The sequence below is a fragment of the Tetrao urogallus genome, assembly GCF_951394365.1.
Source record: "Tetrao urogallus genome assembly, chromosome: 4".
Lineage (NCBI taxonomy): Eukaryota > Metazoa > Chordata > Aves > Galliformes > Phasianidae > Tetrao > Tetrao urogallus.
In genome coordinates this window covers 9,590,156-9,611,646 of record NC_136817.1, presented here as the reverse complement: position 1 = coordinate 9,611,646, position 21,491 = coordinate 9,590,156, and the positions used below count along the sequence as shown (strand labels likewise).

The window sequence follows — 21,491 nt, the reverse complement described above, 5'->3', positions numbered from 1 at the left end:
CATGCAAGCAAGTTTTCCTTCAGTCATTCTTCAAAATACGTTACAGTCACTGAAAGTGAGGTCTAGATCTTGATATACATAGCATCTTCCCCGACGCTGGAGTTGGAACGTAATTCAATTTCCAAGTTCTCAATGAAAATCTGTGTTTCACAATGCTTTGCTATGTGCAAATGGGAGGCACTAGAATATGACACACGAGGGACAAAACATCGTCATTCTACACTAAGGCCCTGGCTCTGTTTCAAGAGAAAAACAAAGAAATCAGATTCCAGTGTGGGCTATGAACTAACAGTAACTCGCTAAGTCGGAATTTTTACTTAAACAGTGAGAGGACGGCACAGCATCAAGCAGAACTAAGGCGTATACCAAGTGTACCTGTCAGTAGAGCTGAACGAATCCAACTTCTGCATTTCACTGTTGGAATTTCAGAATGATAACGTACAGTGTGGTTTGGTTGTTACATGCTAGACGATTACACTGGACTGCTTATCTGGACAGTATCTCCATGCATTGCAAGAGTGACTGAGGAAAACCAAAAGCCTTCCACTTGGCCCCGATGGCCAAGAAGGCCAACGGCATCCTGGCTTGCATCAGCAACGGTGCTGCCAGCAGGAACAGGGAAGTAACTGTCCCCCTATGCTCGGTTCTGGTGAGGCCGCGCCTCCAGTACTGCGTCCAGTTTTGGGCCCCTCGCTGCAAGAAAGACACTGAGGCCCTGGAGCGGGTTCAAAGAAGGGCCACAAAGCTGGAGAGGGGTCTGGAGCACAGGCCTTATGAGGAGCGGCTGAAGGAGCTGGGATCGTTCAGTCTGGAGGAGAGGAGGCTCTGGGAAGACCTTATTGCTGTCTACAGCTACCTGAAGGGAGGTTGCAGTGAGCTGGGGGACAGCCTCTTCTCTCGTGTAACTGGTGACAGGACTAAAGGGAACGGCTTCGAGCTGCGCCAGGGGAGATTTAGGCTGGACGCTAGGAAATACTACTTCTCTGAAAAACTGGTCAGGCACTGGAATGGGCTGCCCAGGAAGGCGGAGGAGTCACCGACCCTAGAGGTGTCCAAGGAACCTTTGGATTTTGTGTTGAGGGACATGGTACCGTGAGAACTATTAGTGATAGGTGGATGGTTGGACCGGTGATCTTGAAGGTCTTCTCTAACCTTGGCGTTTCTGTGATTCTAAGATTATTCCATCCTTTCAGCACGTGGCCTGTCTGTCAGGACCAGCATTAAATCCTAGAGCAGCTAGGCTCTGGCTATGCTACGCAAACAGAATTTTACCTCACCAGCTCAGAACTATCTGTCTGAAACGCTCATCAGCTCCAGAATTTCAGAGCAGCAAGTCTGCACTCTGCTGAAGACTTACCTACTAGGGAGAGACACGCGACAGGCGCGGCGCAGCCGCAAGGCAGGTTGTCCTTTACCACAACAGTTTTAAAAATTAATATAAACACCGAACTAAGAGTTTGTTTTTCAATCTCAATTCCAAAAGACGGAGAAAGCTGACAGCAAAGGCATTCCATTGCTTAACCGTGCATTCAAATGCGTCTTTGAGTAGTAATTACCTTTAGTTTCTTCCACAGCCAATTTATCACAGATCTGTTTTTCATAGGTACAAAGATGCTCCAACGCTTCTTTATGTAGTCCTGCCTCACGAAGGACTTGATTTTGATACAGCAGCAGCTCACTGTACTCGTAGTCCACTTTATCAGGTGATGTCTACACAGGAAAGAGGCATGAGAAAGCTCAGCTTTCTAGAACTCGTTTGGGATTTCACTCGTTTGACTAAAAAAACAGCATGAAGTTTTCGTATCACGAAGGGAAACGGTGCTTCCTTTTTGGCTTAAGAAGCAATTCACGCAGGAATGCCACGATCTCCTCTTACCTGCTGAGTCTTCCTAAATTCCTCTAAAATTTTTGCTGCCATTTCATAGTCTTCCAACAGATGGTAAGCAATAGCGTAGCCTATCCATGATGCTCGTTGTGCAGGTCGGAGCTGAAGCAACTGATATCTTGTTTCCTGCAAAAGAGCAGCTATTCGTTTTCTTGACTTTGTTCTGATGCTTTGTGGAATTCCCTAAGCAAAACTGTTTCCAGTGTCATGAAACTTAACAACTGGCACTAAAATGTACTTTTCCATACGGAAAAGGTTGCTCTGAACCAAAGGAAACAAACTTCAACAGGTAGCAATTGTCTCGGCCAAATTAAAAAATTATACAACTAGTAAATCAAATAATGCAATAAGAATGAGGATCACCTACGGTATGGCTGCATTACGCAGCACTGGAGCCAAGTACGGCAAACAACCCTGCAGTGAGATTAAAAAAGAATAATCTGAACACGTTAGAGAAACTGCTCAATAATCCAACTTATTTTCAAAAACTATTGAGTAAATGCTTTTAACACCGGATTTCATAATGTAAACGTGGCTTTTTTAAGTGTCGTGCAATAATTTGCAGTCTTTACAGCAATTCCCTCGAAGCTGGTAATACGTGTAAGTACGTATACTTACCCTGTAACCTTCAAGATCCCTCATTTGAATCTGTAGCAGAGAAAGATCTCTCAAGATTTGAAGATTGTCTTTGTCCCATTTCAGTGCATTTCTATAGCATTTGATAGCTTCATCATATTTCTTGTCTGATCTCTGAAGCAGACCATAGACATGCCAACCTGGAAAACTCTGTTAAGGATTCCACTGAACTTAAGCAGGTAGAAAACAGACCTAACCTGGCAGTGGTTGGTAAAAAGCTCCAAAGCCATTTTATAAACAGTATCATTGCAATCATTATACTCCTCTCCTCCGCTGTACAAAGCAGATGGAAAATATGGAACTACTGACCAGGTTGATGGATACAGTGCCTGTAGTACGTCCTAAACTCTACTTTTAATGTACCGGGGAAGAAATTGCAGCATGATCTCTGAGAAAGACCATCAAGCGTACTTAAATCTGCTTCTGAGTAAGGGCTTGATTAGACAACTGAACCGATGTGCTTCCTGCATTCTAACTGTATGACCAGTTCTCATCAATGCAATAGCAACTACTAATGTTTCTGAAGTAAATCACATGCTTAAAGGCCCAGTTCAGCTCCCGACAAATTTAGAGTCGTGCTCGAACGATAAAACCAAATTTATACAACACAAGCCAGAATAACTTTTGATTTAACTCCACCTGCAAGAATAGCTGCAAAGCAACTGCCTATTGGATAGTTTAAGCATTCCTAGATACTGGACGCGGTTTCAAATTCTCAAATTCCATAACTCTAAGCATAACTCTACTGGCTCTTGCTGCAATTCCACAGGTCGAGGAGTTAAAGAAAAGACTTTCCCATTCGTAAGCAAAACCTCTCTTCCAAAAGGATGCAGACATGACTCTTCAAGTCATTCCTTAGGCCTCTGCGCACCAGCTCATAAGCTTCCTCTTTCTTCCCTAGACAGTTTAATGTTAGTCCTTTCATCGCCAAGGTTTCTAAAAACACAAAGATCAAACAAGTATCAGTGATTCGGTTCTACGAGATTTTCAATGGAACATAATACCTCTATAGCATAAATGTAACTGCAGACTCCATTAACAGCATGAAGATACTGCGTTTTTTCCACAGGGAAAAATAAACTAGCAGATTATTGAGAGTATCACAGACAGCAATAAGTTACATTCAATAGTTCAAGAGCCAAAGCAAAGATTTTTATTTTCAGGACATAAAAAACTTTCTGCTTTACAAAACCTTTTGGAAGATACTAATTTAAACCGCTCGAGCATCTATTCACAAAACGCTTGGAGACTTCTACAAACCCATCCGTGCCAACCTAGATCACAAAGAAAATTTTTGGAGAGAAGTCAGACTCAACTCAGCAGTAAAAATACAGCAAGGGGCAAACAATTTTTTCGTCTCTTCCAAAGAGACCATTCCTTCGGAAGAAGTAATGAGACCACAGAGCTGAGGGATACGTACCGTCCATAGAATGACCTGGGTTGAAAAGGATCTCAAAGATCGCCTAGTTTCAGCCCCCCTGCTACGTGCAGGATCTCCAACCACCGGACCAGGCTGCCCAAAGCCACATCCGGCTTGGCCTTGAATGCCTCCAGGGATGGGGCATCCACAACCTCCTTGGGCAACCTGCTCCAGTGCGTCAGCACCCTCTGTGTGAAAAACTTTCTCCTAATATCTAACCCAAACCTCTCCTGTCTCAGTTTAAGACTCTTCCCCCTTGTTCTATCCATATCCACCCGCATAAACAGCCGTTCTCCCTCCTGTTTATACGCTCCTTTCAAGTACTTGAAGGCCACAATAAGGTCTCTCCGGAGCCTTCTCTGAGCAAAACAATTCCGGTTCCTTCAACCTTTCTTCATAGGAGAGCTGCTCCAGCCCGCTGATCATCTTAGTTGCCCTCCTCTGGACCCGTTCCAAGAGCTCCACGTCCTTCCTGTGCTGGGGGCCCCAGACCTGGACACGGTACTGCAGAAGGGGCCTCACAAAAGCTGTGTAGAGGGGGACAGTCGCCTCCCTCTCCTGCCTAGCACTCCTCTCTCAGCGCAGCCCAGGATATAGCTGGCCCTCCCGGCTGGAAGCACACAATGCTGTGTGCCGTTGAGCACCATTCAATCCCTTTCTATTGCCTTGCATTACTTTCTACGCATCGGTGAACAGTAATTTCCCCCGATAAGTGAATTCAGCATTACGTACTTGTATTAAGAAGCTTGCATCATGTTAATGACTATTAAGACTTACAGCATAAAGAATGGCAAGCTAAGACTATGGTAAGATCAGACTTTAAAACCACAAACCTTACCAGCCATGACTGCGTGACACGGTGCAGGTTTTTGGATGACTCGCTTTTCTACTTGAAGAAAATCCGCTTAAGGATTTATTTTACACAATTTATTTATATTATAATATAATATAAATATAATATAAATATTATATAATATAATAAATATATAAAAATAATAAATATATAATATATATTTCTATTATAATATAATATAAATATTTATATATTTATATTTATATTTATACAATTAAGGATTAAGGGCAAATCATCAACAATAAGGCACCATATAAATTTTTACAGCTTACTGAATATAACTCATTGTGGACTATAATATACTTAAGAGAATAATTGCCAGTTTCAGTTTCTGCGTGGGGAAAAAAGTGAGCCCGTGCCATTTGAAAACTTACCTCCATGTTCTGCAAACTTTGGGTTAGAAAGGATCTGCTTACAAAACTTCAGCCCATTTCTATACTGCTTATGTTCATAACACCGCTGTTGAAGAAGAACAGAGCACGGTTATTCAAAACATTCAGGGTAAAAGTAAATCGCACAGAAGTGAACTGTCAGCAAAGACGAGACTTTTAGAAAACATACTGATGTTTTATTAAGACCTTTTTACCTTCCTATAATTAAAAATTTTCCCATGCCCAGATAAAGTACTATGTTCCGGTGGCAACGCAAAGTTAAACATATACCTGAAGATAGCTTTCAATACAGCATGCTCTCAGATAAGACAGCACAGAAGAGATGTGACGTACCTGAGATAAGACAGATTCAACCTTCCCGTATGCAAACCTTATTTAATAACATAGCTTGGTAAGCACTCAACTCATTGTAGCTCAATCACCTTCCACAGAAAGGCTGCGAGCATTTCCAACAACCACAGAGGCTGTGAAAACAAGGCGCTGGGTCTTGGTTTAAGCCATCTCTGTAAGCCATCTCTGCAAGCAATCTCTTATAATAATTTGAACACCACACAGGTCTGATATACATCCGAGCTCTCACAACCAATGCACGCTAGCATTATCTTGCCACACTCAAAATTGTGATGCAGAAAATTAAGCAATTCTGCAGTCTCCGCAGGTAAAGTATTACATTCCTGTACACCCTGACAACTCACACCTAGAATCTGGTGACACGTTCCGAGCCCGCAAGTGCCAGTCATGCGCTTCTTTACAAGGCTGGAAGTGCTCAACACAGAAGATCTGTTGATAAGCAGCGATCGCTCCATCGCTCAGATCGCATGAATTGGAGCCTCCTCAGACATACTGCATCACAGTGAGGATGTATATACTAAAGAAGTACGGAAGTGCTTTGTATTTTGCTACTCTTCCATTTACAGGTTAAGTGTTTAAAACGAGAGAAAACCTGCAAACAACCAGGAGGGTATCAACAGTTCTCTGCACAGCAATACAAGAGTCCTGTGGTGCCAGCGGCTGGAACTGCCTTACAGCTACAGTGAATACACACGTAACTGACTCTGAAAACTTTCAATACATCACTTTGGCAGTAAGCTTTCAGATCAACAGGTCTGAGCTGAACGTGATGCTGGCAATCTGCGTGGGCCAGAACTGCTACTGGCCTCCCTGCATCTCTCCAGAGCTGCAATGCTCGATTTCATTATTCCCATATGCAACTACACTTCTTTTCTGCACAATATTTCACAGCGTTTAGGGAGCAAGAAGGTAACAATCTCAGCATGCAAAACCACTGTGAAGCATGCTGTTAAATGCGCTATTATTTTGGGTTGCCAAGAATAGAGTCATTACTAATTCTTAGTGGTTTTATTGGTAAAGATACTTGTCCACACTGAGGCCGAGTAAACCCAAGAATTAATGAATGGGTGTTGGTACGACGTAGATAATTAAGATGGTTAAGAAATCTGAGCTCTGCTTGCAAACAGAGGTTCTCCAAAAGAAATCCACATAAACTAAGATTATGCACTGCATACGAACACAATGAAAGCCGCTTCTGTATCTTCCACATCTTCCTTTCAGCAACCCATGTTGCATTCCAAGCGTTCTTACTAAGTATTTGCACTCCATAAACATGAACGTAACATTTGCTGAACTCTACTACGGTCAGAACTGCATCGGGGAGGTAAGGCTGTGTATGAGGAGAAGGTTCTTCCCCAGAGGGGGGTCAGGCCTGGAACAGGCTCCCCAGGGCAGCTGCAGGAGTTCAGAAAGCAAGTGAACGATGCTCTCAGACATAGGGCTTGATTATAGAGTGGTCCCCTGCGGAGCCAAGAGTTGGACTCAACGATTCTTGCGGTTCCCATCCAACTCAGGATGTTCTCCGATTTTATGATATTATACGAAGTGAAGGACAGCTCTGGCCTGAAAACCACAACCGAGGAACTCTGCATGGCCAAAATACTTCCGTGCAGCTCAATAGACTGAACTTTGGAAACATCTGACTTTGGCATCACCAATCAATGCCTCGATCCTTCTAAACAGAGATGCCAAAGATGAAATGGATTCAGGACCTCTACAGAAATCCACTCATTTCAGGGTATGTTCTTTTCCGTCCTCAAAATTCTGTTGCTTTACCTGTTACGTTTATTAAAGCCAGTTTAGAATACACTGCTGCTACTTTCTTTCACAAAAGCTCTTAAGTGTTCACACGCGTAAGGTATCAACAGCTGTATTACCTACAGAAACCGCCAAGAACTAAGCGCCTATTTAAGCATACATTATTATTTCTAGACACCAGCAGCAAAGACTTCAAGAGTTCATTTTGTATGTGAAAAGAATTTCCTGTATCCCTCCAGCTAATCCTGTATTTTCCCTGTGCTTTAGTTCTCATTTTTCCACGGTTACACTGGACATCTTTGTTGTGTAACGTAACACTTGTCACTCTATTTGACGAAGCTATTCATTATTTCACGCGCTGAACTTTCTCCCCAGAAGAGAACATCACTACAACTACAAGCAAATTCTTCCTATTTTTGAAATTTGGGGATATTGGAAGAATAAAAGCACATCAATCCTTACACAGTCCTGTATCTGAAATGCTTCTGTAAACAGCGTCCTGATTTAAGTAATTTAAAAAAGCTAAAGGACAAGCATACTCCTCATTTATTGTTCTATTTCACAGAGCTCTTCACCAGAACGAAACCAGCAGACCCATTCCCAATATTAAGAGCAAAGACCTGGAGCCAACGTGTTTACTTGCACAATGAACAAGGCCTGAAGCGTACTGCAACACGCTCTGAAACTGAATCTTTATTTCACTGCAAACACGACTGAACTGACTGCGAAACGACAAACAGTTTTGTTGAAGCCAACAATTCGCTTGTGTGTGACTCATCTCATTATGCAAGAGGACGGTGATGAGAAAGAGGCACAAGGCATGAACAAACTTTTGAAATCAGTTTCAGTCTCTTCCTTCTGCCAGTTCACAGCCTGTGCCAATCTCCGAACAGAAACCAGAGGAAGCAGCAGCTCTGTGAGCACCGACACAATCTCTTTCAGTCATTTAGGCAAACACCATGAATTTCTAGGGTTTCATTTCATTCCAACGCCATGCCCCAACTTCAGTATAGGAGCACAGAGACATGCATTGCTTGAGCACAGCCCCAGCTGCTGCGGTCACTGGAAAGTCTTTAAGAAGAGAGTCTTAGTGGCTCTTGTTTACCATCTCTGGGGGCAAGAGCGTTAAACAAAGCGAGAGCCAACCCTTTGCAGAAGTTCTTGTAACAATGTTCCTGCTAAGAGCACCATCTTTCCTCAGACCGTTCCTCGCTGGCTACAAAAATGCATCCGTAAAAATACATCACACCATCTGCCCTTAAGTTTAACTGAGCTAGACCAGAGAGATTTCAGGTAAAACAAAGTTCAGAAAAGAAAACTCTATTAAGTAGTTACATGGATGCTATGGGCACGCTTAAAAAAATAAAAGAGCACATCCACCTCAGCGTCTCGGGTTTAAGTCGCTCTGGCATCACAAGGGGTGCCGCTTAACGCCCCATCTTCTCTTCCAAAGTAAAGATGGAAACACCAACCATCAACTTCAAAGATGTTTTTGGTTTTTGTTTTCTTTTTTTAAATGAAAAGGCTATACTAAGTAGCCGTATTGCTCTCAAGGTTCCCAAGAGCTGTACAGCCAAAATATCGGCTGAAGACCGAAGCCAAGGCTCTTGCTTCCCACGCTGGTTAAAAGGGTCACGGGACAGGACAGTGGTCAGAGGACTCAAAAGGTACCACTGTAAGGTGACTATCCCTATCTCCAGAGGCAGAAAAAGGACAAACCGTCTTTCAAGAAGAAGGGAAGGAAGACTAAGGGTTAGATAACAAATCTGTACAGGCATCTTGGGGAAAAAAAACCCACAGCAACAACAAAAAAAGAAGTCTGATTATTATTTACACCTTTTGGATATGACCTGATTTAAGAAACTGGCCAAGTGGCTTTGATCAACCACTTCTCACAGCTGACAGCACAACAGCATCAAGCCTTTTTTTCTTCTCTTTCAAATCACCCATCATAAAAGCTGCCGCCTAGGCACCCTCCCATTCGCTCCCACTTAGGTGGGTGGGGAAGCAGTAAAACCTGCCACAAAGTGGTGCAGCCACGGGAACTCCAGAACACGTCTCCATGCGTGTCACAAGCGGTGACGAGGGGTGCTCCAGGGCTGCGTGATCTGTTTGAAGTACAGCTGTTCAGATGCCAGCTATGAGCAAGAAATCTTATCTCCAAGCACTCTCATTTCATGTAGTCCAACAACCAAGCTTTCACCTTGAAGTTTAAGGAGAGTCAGCCTAAATAAAGCTGCAAATGAGAGAAGGAAATGACGAATGCAGCATGAGCCACTGTGACATGTGCTTACCAAACCTTACTGAAATCTTACTGATGCAAACCTTATTGAATCCTTCGCGGCTCGAAGGAGCAGAAACACAAAAGGAAAACCTTTAGGAAAAGTATCCAAAAAAGGGAAAGGAAGAAGAGTTACACACAGAAAGATAACTGTAAGCTAAATGCCTAGCCTGGAAGTGAAAAATCAAATGACCTGCTGGGGGTCAACGAGCTTCTGTAAGAGGAAAGAATCAGTGAAAGAAAAAGTAAGCAGAAAGTCTTCTTCTGGGTCACTGCTTTCCTCTCAGAGGAGCAGTTTGTGGTGGCTATGCCCAGGCATCACACACATACAGTGGGACAGCTATTCTACAAAATAACATCTTCCACAGTTCCAAGGACTGCAGCGCTGCCTCCCCTAAGCTCCTGCACACGCACACTTCTGCAGCCAGTGTGCTTGTGATGCTTGCCAGACAAGTGCCCTGCTACAGCTTGTGACAACATGCCAGGAAAAGACATCAAAGTTCATCTTCTAAGAAGGCGATGTCTAAAGCTATAAAAAAAAAAAAAAAAAAAAAAAAGACTATCAGCACCGATTCTCTAATACACACTTGCTGCCCCCTTGAGTTTTTCCTTTCCTGTGTCACCAGATGTGTACAAGTATTCTAGCAAGCTTTTCTATACACGCTGTAGCCAGAAGTACAGCCTACTCCAAGCATACCAAGATTTTTTTAATGCCCATACTCAATCTCTTTATTACATTAGAGTAAGGACACGTGCTTTAATACAATTATACTAAAAGCCAAAAAGGTGACTTTGTAAAAAGTAGGAATTCTTTAAAGTCACTTCAGATGACAGCAGGTAAGGCAATAATTGCATTCGTTCTTCTCCCCCCTGCTAAGTACTTATTGACTGGAGCTGAGCAAACAGCAATTACCAGCCAGACTGACAGGAGGAAACAGAGCTATAGCCTGTATTCTCTAGAATCCAAGCTCAAGGCGGAAGGAGGGCTCATGTTCTAGAGTTTGAGACACCAAAACTGGTTCCAGACATCTAAGCAGAATCAGCCGGCAGCCAGCCTTACGCGCTCACATTCACCACGCTATATGCGAATGAATTCCTCTGCATTTCTTTCTTGATGGCCACCATAAACCAGAGTGAAAAACCTTACCCAGCAATTCCACTGGTGACCCAACAGGTTGAATGCAAGGCAAAACCGACAAACCAGGGGGCTGCTAGAGCTACCTGAATACTCAAGGGCTGCCAACAAGAGCACAGACAGCACTTCTATACAAACTTCATTCGGCACTGCACTATTTGCTTTCTCTTAACTATAAGCTAAAATATTCTAGAAATTTTGCAACGTTAAACTTGTAATTCACAGCAATAGGTTCTGAAATGGAAATAATAGTGTGCAAATTGTAATAAAAAACTGAATTCTGCAAAGAACAGTACAAGGTACTTAACTCTCTTCTAAGATGATGCGTTTTCTTGGGTCACGAGGAAGTCACATTTTTAACTCCATTATCTGCAGGAACTAGCACTAGTTCCATTGCTTCAATGATGGTAACTCTGCCAAAGCTTGCAACTTAATTTAGCCAATACCAAAATACGATTTTCTTCAGAACCAAATCAGAACCAAAACTGGATTCTGCCCCAAACCAGTGGAGTGGCGACCTTAATTTTCATCACTAGTCCGCTGTACTCCACCATACCTCTCTTCCTCAGCAGGTCACGTAGCCTGTAAGCCTCATCAACAAACAGCAGTATACCGCAGTCTATTTGCCATCACATTCAAGCGATACCGGCTTGGGGAACCCACTGACATACGCGTGCGGGTAAACGCTTTGCTTGCTCCTCAAAGTTCCCAGCAGGAAATATGATGAAGAAGGGTCTGCCTGTGCCAAAACAACGGAGGGATTCCATTCTGCTACCCACTTCCCTGAGGGACTGCGAGGTTGAGCAGAAGGTGGAAGAATTCTTCCAGCTCCAACGATACACTCCTTCAAGGACTGCACTGCAGTTCCCAGCAGCAGCCACAACCATCCTTGTGGCATCGTACAGGAACACCAGCAACTCCACTGGTTTTTGCAGCAGAACGTCTGGGTGTAAACGGCCTTAGCACTAGCTAAGGCATGCACCTGAAATGCGTAATGTGCACACCTGCCACTCAGAAGCTATGTGCTCCTGCAGCGCTGTTCAGATGTAGCCAGTTAGAGGAGAGTAAATCCTGCCAGTGTGCAGCTCGAGGTTTCCCAGCAGTTACTCTCTCTACGGCTAGACTAGATCAGGTCAAGTCACTAAGGTGCACTAATTCAAGCTAAAAGGAGTAAAGAAGATTCTGCAAGCTGGAAGCATTAGGAGCAATTGTTCACCCTGTCTTTTGAGCACTGACCGTAACAAGCGGCTCAACAGCTCTAGACAAGTACTCCAACCACAGCATTCCAGTCCACAACAAACAAAAGACCTGTATGTGAGAAGATGGAAAAAATTAGTCAAATCTAACAGATAATGCTGAAAAACTCCATGGCCAACTTGCATAAATTTTTGCTCTCAACTAGAATTGACAACTAGCATCTTCCTCCACTGCCGTGCAGTTCACAAACACAACGGCTTTGTCTAAGGAACAGTTACAGCAACTGTCCAAGCCAAGGGACCAAGGCATCTTCCTCCTCCTGCACAGCCTGCCTTACTTTTTGGGGTGAATGATACTCCACAGACAGCATTCCAAGGCGGGATACATCAGAAGGACAGGTTCAAACTGCAACTAGCAATTAAGAAGAAGAAATACATGAACCTCTCCACTTAGTACAGAGGAAGGAAAAATCAGCCTATGCTTTTAAAGCAGCCTTGCATTGCAGCGTTTGACAAAATCCAGTGGGAAACAGCTGCAGACAAATAGTTACAGCTCTTCCGCAAGTAAGACTAAAGTTCTGAAGCAAAACTTTTGCTGGAAAAAAAAATAAATCAATTATTCAACGTCAGCTCCATTGCTTACTACTTGCTTATTTTGCTTGCACCCTGAAGTCCCCTCAAAAGAAGAGTGGCTGGCAGGACAAGGGAGGGAACTGTACCCTCCTCTTTGCCCTTGAGAGGCCCCGTCCGCTTCCAGGCCTGGGGCTTCCAGCAGAGGAAGGAGGCAGAGCTGCTGGAACAGGTCTACAGCAGGGCCACGAAGATGATTAGAGGGCTGAAGCAGCCCTCCTCTGAAGAAAGGTTGAGGGAACTGGGCTCATTCAGCCCGGAGAAGGCTCCTGGGAGGCCTCATTGTGGCCTTCCAGTACTTGAAGAGAGCTTATAAACAGGAGGGAGATTGACTTCTTACATGGGCAGACAGCAATGGAACAAGGGGGAACAGCTTTAAACTACACAGGGAGATTCAGATCGGATGTTAGGAGGAAATTTTTCTCACTAAGGGCAGTGAGGCAGTGGCACAGCTGCTCAGAGAAGCTGTGGTGCCCCATCCCTGGAGGTGCTCAAGGACAGGTCGGATGGGGCTCTGGGCAGCCTGAGCTGGTGGGGGCAGCCCTGTCCACGGCAAGGGGGGAACTGGACAGGCTTCAAGGTCGCTTCCATCACAAGCTATTGCATGAATCCATAATTTTAACCTCTCCTTCTTGGGAAACATTGTCACAAATCTGGCCTTGTGTCAAGTCAGATCAGCTGGCTTCTGTCCATTTCTCAGTATTTCCAGGGCTCAGGCTTCATCTCTGAATCTTGCATGAAACTGATAAAAGATCTGGCAGGGATAGCAAATACGCATTATACTTCCACGATCGTGTAAGTAAATAAATTCAAATTCTAAATTAGGATTAAAAAAAAAAAAAGGGGCTCCCACAAAAGGTCATTACAGACTCGTACGGATATTTCAACTCAGCTGCAACTCGTGACACAGCCTGGGGCACGTGCTGAGGCCACTGACACTTTCTACCTTTGTATTATGTCCGAAGTATTCTTTACACTCAGCTCTGAGGTATGAGATGTTGTCTTGCAGCACTGAGTCATTGCAAAATACCTAATGCGACTATTAAGATAAAAAAAAAAGGTCGTTCTTCAGCATGACCAGGTTTGCTACCTTGATTGTGTGCCATCATGGGAGCACAACATCTCTCTAACAAAGACACAGCAATGCTACTAGACACAGAAGGTCCATCCTTTATTTCCATTCCAATGTTTCAACCAAGCCATTTTTTTCCTCCTGCTTTTGGGAAAGCCAAGTGTAGCATTCCTTCTTACACGGGGAAAAAAGTGATTGACGTTTCTGCAGCCACAATATCGGAAAAGCCCTGATAGCAATTCCGTGTTTCAGATGAGACACAGCACGCGGTACAACTTCAGAGGTGAGCACACCTGATTACAGTACAGTCATGCAAATGCAGTGACGATCGCATACAAAATGTGCTAATTTATTTGGTGACCGATAAAAGCAAAATTTTGAAAATCAGACTTTAATCTTGTCTTTAATCTCCAAGTGAGACCATTTAAAAAGATACTCCAGGTTTGCCACCTCAGCAGCCTTGGAGTCAGCACCCAAATTGCTGAGACGGCATTATCTTCAAGGACTGCTGCTGCCTAAAGCACAAGTGAAGGAGAAGCACAGGTCTGTCAAGTTTGGAAGCGGAGGGACAACGAGCAGATTATGGAGTGAAGACGCAGGAAGATGGCCCGGCAGGAGGGACTTGGCACATTCACAGCAAAGCAACAAATGAGATGCTGTTCAACAGGCTTTTTTTTTTTTTAATGTCATTAGGAAGTTCCTACAGCTTTTAGTAGAGCGCTCGACAAAGCTGTGGACAGGAAGAACAGCTCAAAGACAAGCACGCTTGCACAGAGCAGCATTATCACAGCAGTGAGCAACCCAAGGTGAAACACAGCACTCTTCCTCCTGCAGCAGACACGCTGGTGCTCGTGATGCCCTGCTGCAGGACAGACTGCAACTGCGCAGAGCCAAGCCCTGCCGGCACTTAAGGGAACCGATTCTGACCACCCATATGCCACCCCAGGCATCAAGAGCACAGCACAGAACCACCAGACCCGAACAAAGAGCTTCCATCTTATACAACGTTACAAACTTAGGGATAGGCCAGCACTGCGCTCCACTTTTTTTGCCTATTACTTCTATGTGCTGGATTACAGATCAGTACAACCTATTAATTCAGGCCTAAATACACTTAATTCCTGACTTACTCACTGACATCACGTAATACAATGATCTTTCCCTTAAACACATGGACTTCACTTTTGCTGCTCAATTTGCACTCAACTGGAGGCAAAGCCTACCAGCTACAGTGAGCACATACATCTTCCTGCTCTGCCAGAACATCCTGACTCTGAAAACCGTTTCCTCTGCTGCTTCCAGGAAAGTGAAAAAATCCCACCTCAAATAGCATTGCTTTTAGTATTTTCAAAGTACGTTTCAAATATATTCAACTCCTACATCCAAAACAAAGTCTGTTGGATATTGTTGATGGGATCTGTGAAGTAGAAACTCAACATACCCAGTGAATGGCATCTGATCAGATGCGGTGGCATAATAAGCTGGCAGAAGGCCAGAGACGTTCACCAGTCACATTTGATACAACTCAGTCAATCATATTTCCTGCAATTATTTGTCTTATCTTTTCTAGTAAGAAAGGCATAACAAAAAACGAAAACACTAAACTGTTTCCTCCATTAATTCATAGTGCATCCAGATTTCTGAGTGTCAACGTTAACTCCTCTATTCCTTCGGTTCTCGTATTCAATATTCTACCTTATCATAGAATCACAGAACGACCTGGGTTGAAAAGGACCACAATGATCACTCCGTTTCAACCCTCCTGCTACGTGCAGGTTCGCTAACCACCAGACCAGGCTGCCCAGAGCCACATCCAGCCTGGCCTTGAATGACTCCAGGGATGGGGCAGCCCTCTTCCTCTGCCTGACATCTTCTTCAGTAATCTGTGGACCGCTCAGAGATTTTCTGTGTTTGAAAGAATGACACGGACTCAAATCATTCCAAATGTTCAAGTGGACCCCAAAAAAATAAGTTGGGAAAATGTACAGAGCCGCTTTTCTTCTTCTGCATTCTACAGGACCTTTGGCAAATGGCAGCAGCACACAAATACCTACCTGCAGACTTAAGAGCAAGTAGTTCACACCACGAGAACAATATAAGCTAGAAACTTTATTTTTAACAGAAGCACAAATTGAAGCAGCATAGCCATCAATCATCTTGTGACCGTTTGTTTAGCTTTTTCTTGTAATTCAAGCTGATCACACAGATTCCTTTCTCTCTGCACTACAGAACATCGAGCTGTGAAATGCCATTCATATGGAAAACTTCTTTGTATTAGAACCTCCACATACCTGTAATGTGACTGGAAGAGGTTAGTCTAGTTAGAGTGTTGCAACAAACAAAGGCAAAGCACACACCTTTCTGAACTCCGAATTCGTCAGCTAAGTGGAAATGCTGGTTTGCAAGCCCTTCTATATGCAAAAGAAACTCACAGATCACGTAAGCTGTTTTCTACAAAACAAAAACTCTGAAAAATAATAATTAACTTGCACTACAGAAAGGTAAACGCAGGTTGGGAAGCTCAATACGGTTTTTGCAAGACCTTAATATTTCACTTCTGTACTACAGGCACATTTCTTAAAAGAAAGGCAAAGGAACGAGGATTCAGAAACAACACTTATTTTTTTTTCTAAAGTTTCTTTTTAAACTTCACTTAGAAAAATACAAAGGTGCTCACCTGCTTAGTTCTTATGTTCACTACTTCCAGAAAAACCTAAGTGTGACTGATATCCCATTTCTGTTCATAGCTTCACTGCCAGCAATCATCTATCTGAAGTGTAATGCACCCTTTCAATAGCACTTGGCCTGGTTGCCAAAGCATCTGCTGAAAAATCCTCATCCAGTCTTGCTCCCCCGGACAGCTCTAGGTGCCTGCCCGGGCCAGAACATGCCAGTCCGGGCCAACTCATCTGGCCACTGCACCAGGAAGCCTGGCAGCCTGGTACTTCTTTCTGCTGCTCACCAACCCTGGGCCACAGGAAGAGTGGCTGAGGGCACAACATCGTGAAGGATCACAGCCTTTTGAAAAGCAGGGCTGCGTCAAGGAAGGGTTGTAACAAGAGCGGTATAGAGAGGTGGCGTGGGAGTAGGAAAGGTGTGTTTCCGTGGGCTTGCATGGATAAATAGGATGTGCTAAAAGACACCTCACACTCAAGCCAACCACGTAATCAAAACTTTACAAAGCATGGTCATTACCTATAATAAGGCAGACAAGTAGTTCATTAGCCATGTTTTCAGCATGATGAAAACTGACCTTAACCCTTTTTTTTATTCAAAAAGACACCTCAGACGGAGCAGCCTTAATACTAGACTATGTGTCACCAGCTTACCTCTGGAAGATGCAGGGAAACAGAAAGCCAAATAACTTGTAGCTTAAACAGTACCTGAAATTCTTGTGTTTTTATTGAAGTTGTTCAGGTAAAAAGACCACAAAACTGTAATCGCTTCAGTGTACAGACTACAACAGACATTTCTCTTCAGTGATCTGAACCAGCTCTACTGTTCCAGCTCAAAATGTGTACGTGCTTAAAACACAGCCAGGCCAACTGCTGGGCAGGACAGAATCCCTCCAAGCAGAAATAAGCTTCACAGTTCCCTGTGCCTGCTCTAATCCTTCCCAAGTGGTGTGTCTTCTCATGTCTTTACCAAAGGGACATGATTTATCAGAGAGTTGTTAGAGTTGGGCTAGTATGGTTAGGTCGTGGTTGGACTTGATAGTCTTTAAGGCCCTTTCCAAACTGAGCGACTCTATGATTCTATGAAATCAGAGGTTTGCAGCTCTACAAACAAGATCCCATTTTCACAACGTTTTGCAGATCAGCCACGTGCACCGCTTGCATGGCAGAGGCTTACAGAACTCTAGCAGTACAGCTGCTTCGGGAGGCCTGCGCTACTTCTCACTGCTGGGCTCTGGAGGGACCCCACTAAACCAAGCCGGTGGGGAACATAAGTTTCTTGGACAAAACAGAGTTTTTCAAAAATATATACGTAGTTCGTGACTCTGATAACACACCCTCCTGACCAGTCGAGGACGGCTGCGGCCAGCCCTAACCTGCTAAAAAAAAAAAAAAAAAAAGCTAAACTTCAGCAAGGCTCCCAAGCCTCCACCGCCCTTCACTTCCTCCTCCAGAAGCCGCCTTCCCCGCCAAACTATCGTGACTGCTAGAGCACAATCCGAGCTCTCAGGAGCCCAGAAGGCGGCCGTGTCGGCGTCGTGCGCTCGCAGTGCCCCTGGGCGCTGGTTGCGGCAGCGCCTATGTTACCGCGGCCCTCCACAAGGCAGAACGGGGGCCGCCGCCCGCGCCGCGCGGCCCGCCCGCTTCCCGCCCGCCACTCACCAGGATGCGCTTGAAGAGAGCGTTCTCCTTGGGCGGCAAGCTGACCGACGGCATGGTCCCGCCGCTCCGCTCCCGCCGACAGGCTCCGGGAGGGGTGGGGGGGCGGGCGGGCCGCGTCCCGTTCCCGCCGCTCGCTCGCCGCCGCCGGGAGCCTTCCCCCCGCGCCGGAGCCTGGCCGCCGCCTCCCCACCCCCGCCGGCCCGCCCCGCGGCTGCCGCGTTCTCCGTCCGCCGGTCGCGGGCCCGGCCCCGTGCGCCCGCCGGGCTGGGCTGCCCCGCGCCGAGCCCCGGGCGGCGCTCACGTGGTCACGGAGCAGGCCGGAGAAGCGCCGCCAAAATGGCCACCGCGCGCGGCTTCCCCAGCCGGGTCACTGCACGCAGCGCGCATGCGCCGCGACCCCGCACCGGCCCCGCCCGGCCCCGCCCATTGAATCATGCGTCGCCGCAGCGAGGGGCTTAAGTTCTGAGCCCGCCCCTCAACCCGGGCGCTCGTTGGCCTTAAAGGACGCGGTGTGCGCCGTGGTTGTGGCTGCCCACGCGCGGTGCTATCGTACTGCTTGTCCCAACGTCCCGCAGGACCGGTTCCGTGCCCTGTGGGACGCGCGGGCTGCGCCTGGCCGGTAGAAGGCGCTGTTTGGCGCAGTCTGTGTGACTGCGACCGTCCCGCGCCCGACGGACAAGATGGCGGCGCCGTTGAGGGTAGTGAAGCGGCTGCAGCTGGCGGGTGGCGGGCCCGGTCTCGGTGAGCGGCGGCAGCGGGCCGATGGGGTGTCTTGTGGTCGCTTAACTGGTCTTCGTTACTCACGACCGTTACGCGTTAACGTGCACTGGCGGGGCTTCGCTGTGAGTCGTGCCCTGCAGCTTGCGGTCACGTGTCCGTTTCCTCACTTCGTTTTGAATCCCGGCCGGTGGTGTCCCGTCGCGGTGCCCTACGTGTCTCTGTTGGAACATTATATATTAACGTGACTAAAGTCTTCTGCTTTTACAGCTTTGAGTCGTTCTGCGTTTTTTGCGAGAAAGCGCACCTATGACCAACCAAACTGGGTTGGAGTTGGCTTGGCTTTCACCACCAGTGCTGCCCTGTGGGCTTTTGTAAGTGTTGGTTGATTTTGTTGAGCTTAACCATTTCCAGATCATAGTGGTCTAAAGGCAATAGCTACTATTACTTGTGGCGATGGTGTAGCAGGTGTTAAGTCAGAGGCATGACTTGTGGATTACTTATGCCTTACCAAGTCCGTGTTGTAATTCACTGTATAAGAGCTTTTGGGCTTGATGTTGGAATGAGCAGGATGTAGTTTCTCTCATGAGAAAATATAAAGGGTGAGCAGCATGTGTGAGGGTCAAAATTTCCAGGGCAGGATGTATCCCTCCTCCCCTTGGTCCAACAGTTCCTTTTTGGGAAGTAAGAAAAAAAAAAAATGACCAGCAAAAACTCTTAGAATGCTATGAGTCTCAATGGACTTGGAAACCCATCTGGTCCGAGTCTTCTGCTGTGGGTGGGGATCCCTCTGACCAGCTGAGGCTGCCCTGGGACCCATCCAACCTGGCCTTGAGCCCCTGCAGGGATGGGGCATCTACTGCTTCTCTGGGCAGCTTGCACCTGTGTCTCACCACCTGAAAAATTTCTTCCTAATGTCTAACCTAAAACTCTCCTAGTTGAAGGGAGGGAGAGAGGGGAAAAGGAGGCTGAGGGGAGACCTTATTGCTCTCTTCCAATATCTGAAAGGAGCTTAGCAGCGAGAGCAGGGTTGATCTCTTCTCACTGGTGACAGGACGAAGGGAAATAGTCTCAAATAGTGCCAGGGTAAGTTTAGGTTGGATATCAGGAAGCACTTCATTATAGAAAGGGTTGTTAAGCACTGGAATTGGCTCCCCGGGGGAGGGGGGTGGGGGTTGAGTGCTTAAAATCCCTTTGGATGTGGTGCTCAGGGGCATGACTTCGTGGAGGGCTGTTAGAGTTAGGGTAGTGCGGTTAGGTTGTGGTTGGACTTGATGATCTTTAAGGTCTTTTCCAACCTGAGCAAGGCTATTATTCTATGTCTTACTGGCCAATTGATAATATACATCTAATTTGCCCTTTATCTTCCCTGTGTTCCCAGTGATTACCTGTTGGCTTACTTTCTGATATTAGGATTTCATTTTTCAGGAAAAAGTGGTGGTTTTTTTTGTTGTTCTGTTGTTCTGCTTGTGTGTTGTATAGCCATTTAACATATGATGTTTTTATAGCTTTTCAAGCAGCATAATGAAGATGTAATGGAATATGAAAGAAGAAAACAAGAAAGGGAACGTAAGTGTACAGGTTGTTCATAGTAAGTATGCATGTAGAGATACTTTTGACACAGACCGATAATCCTGCTCATCTTTCATTTAGTTGAATTATCAACGTCTTGATTGCTGGCTTTTGTTTTTTGTAGTGTTTTCTTTAATGTTTTGTCTGGGCTTTTTGATATTTAGCCACTGCGCTCCCAGTTTCACAATCATAAAGTGACAGGTATTCATTTATGTGCATGTTGGCTGTTTGCTTTTTCTCTTAAAAATGCAGATGTGGAGAAAACAACCTCTGTTGTACTAACAAATTTAGATACCAAAGGGCATGCCTTACGAGTGCTTTAATGGCAAAGAGTTAAAGACTGGGTGTGGGGCGTTTTCCTTAGTTTTGATTGTGTTACCAAATAAGAGTGATACGAAGTCAGTTCCTTCAGATTTGTGTTGTTAAGGAAATAATAAGAGTCATTGCCATTATTAGACGTCAGGAAGAACTGTTTCTCTCAGAGAGTGGTCAGGCACTGGAATGGCTGCCCAGAGAGGTGGTGGAGTTGCTGTCCCTGGCAGTGTTCAAGAGGCGTCTGGACGACGTGCTGAGTGATACGGTTTAGTGCTTGTGGTGGCAATGGTGAAGAGGAGATGGTTGGACTGCATGATCTTGTAGGTCGTTTCCAACCTTGTGATTCTATGATCCTATGGATATTGAAAAGACAATTTAACTGTGTTTCTACCAGCTGGCTCAGAGCAATTCAAGTGTTATTTGAAAGAGATAGTTAAAACTAATACAGAAAACCTTGTAGCGTTGTGGCTGTTTTCCTCCCAAGATTTCTTGTGCTGCTAAACACCTCGAATGTTGTGAAGCTTTTCTATCTGACTACATTGTATGTATTTTCCCTGCATTTGTTGTTTCCTTGTATATGTATTTGTTGCTAAGGGTTTTTTCCCTCCTCTTTCCTAGGCTGACCAAATGTTCAATAAGAAATATCATCAGTTGTGTCCTGTGAATTAAGGAATACAGCAGACCCACCTATAAGTATTTAAACTCTTATCTGTTCATTCATTTCACGTGCATAATTATAAAATAAAGCGTGGAGGAAGCCTCTGAACACTTCTGTTGCCATTTGTAAATTATTCTACTAGCTTTTATAAATTTTCTGATTGCATTTATGTACTTGATAGTTCTGAAAATAATGTGGATCAAGTGTGTGGTTTTGCGGAATGTGTATTACGAAGTCGAGCATCAGTTAAGAGACAGCCCAGCAGACAGCTATAAGGGAGCTG

At 45.2% G+C, this 21,491-nt stretch overlaps 2 protein-coding genes across 3 annotated transcripts in view; one reads left to right on the top strand and one right to left on the bottom strand.

Moving 5' to 3' along the window:
- NAA15 (N-alpha-acetyltransferase 15, NatA auxiliary subunit) overlaps nt 1–18,000 on the bottom strand; it is a gene marked incomplete at both ends in the record, with an annotated part of 33,754 nt that extends 15,754 nt beyond the window's left edge. Inside the window, 6 exons of the mRNA XM_079534854.1 lie at nt 1,557–1,710; nt 1,877–2,011; nt 2,504–2,659; nt 3,351–3,457; nt 5,169–5,253; nt 17,947–18,000. Coding sequence (XP_079390980.1) covers nt 1,557–1,710; nt 1,877–2,011; nt 2,504–2,659; nt 3,351–3,457; nt 5,169–5,253; nt 17,947–18,000 — 691 coding nt within the window. The remainder of the gene's footprint in view (nt 1–1,556; nt 1,711–1,876; nt 2,012–2,503; nt 2,660–3,350; nt 3,458–5,168; nt 5,254–17,946) is intronic.
- A 490-nt stretch (nt 18,001–18,490) lies between these two features.
- On the top strand, nt 18,491–21,296 carry NDUFC1 (NADH:ubiquinone oxidoreductase subunit C1; the record flags this gene model as incomplete). 2 transcript variants are annotated; one of them, XM_079534314.1, is made up of 4 exons in its annotated part: nt 18,491–18,687; nt 18,934–19,037; nt 20,172–20,232; nt 21,169–21,296. In XM_079534314.1, exons 1-4 carry the CDS (start codon nt 18,627–18,629, stop codon nt 21,171–21,173), a joined length of 231 nt encoding a protein of 76 aa, XP_079390440.1. In that variant the 5' UTR covers nt 18,491–18,626. The 2 variants fall into 2 exon arrangements, with proteins under 2 accessions (XP_079390440.1, XP_079390439.1); XM_079534313.1 differs by lacking the exon at nt 21,169–21,296 and having other exon boundaries at nt 20,172–20,255.
- Between the last annotated feature and the right edge of the window lie 195 nt (nt 21,297–21,491).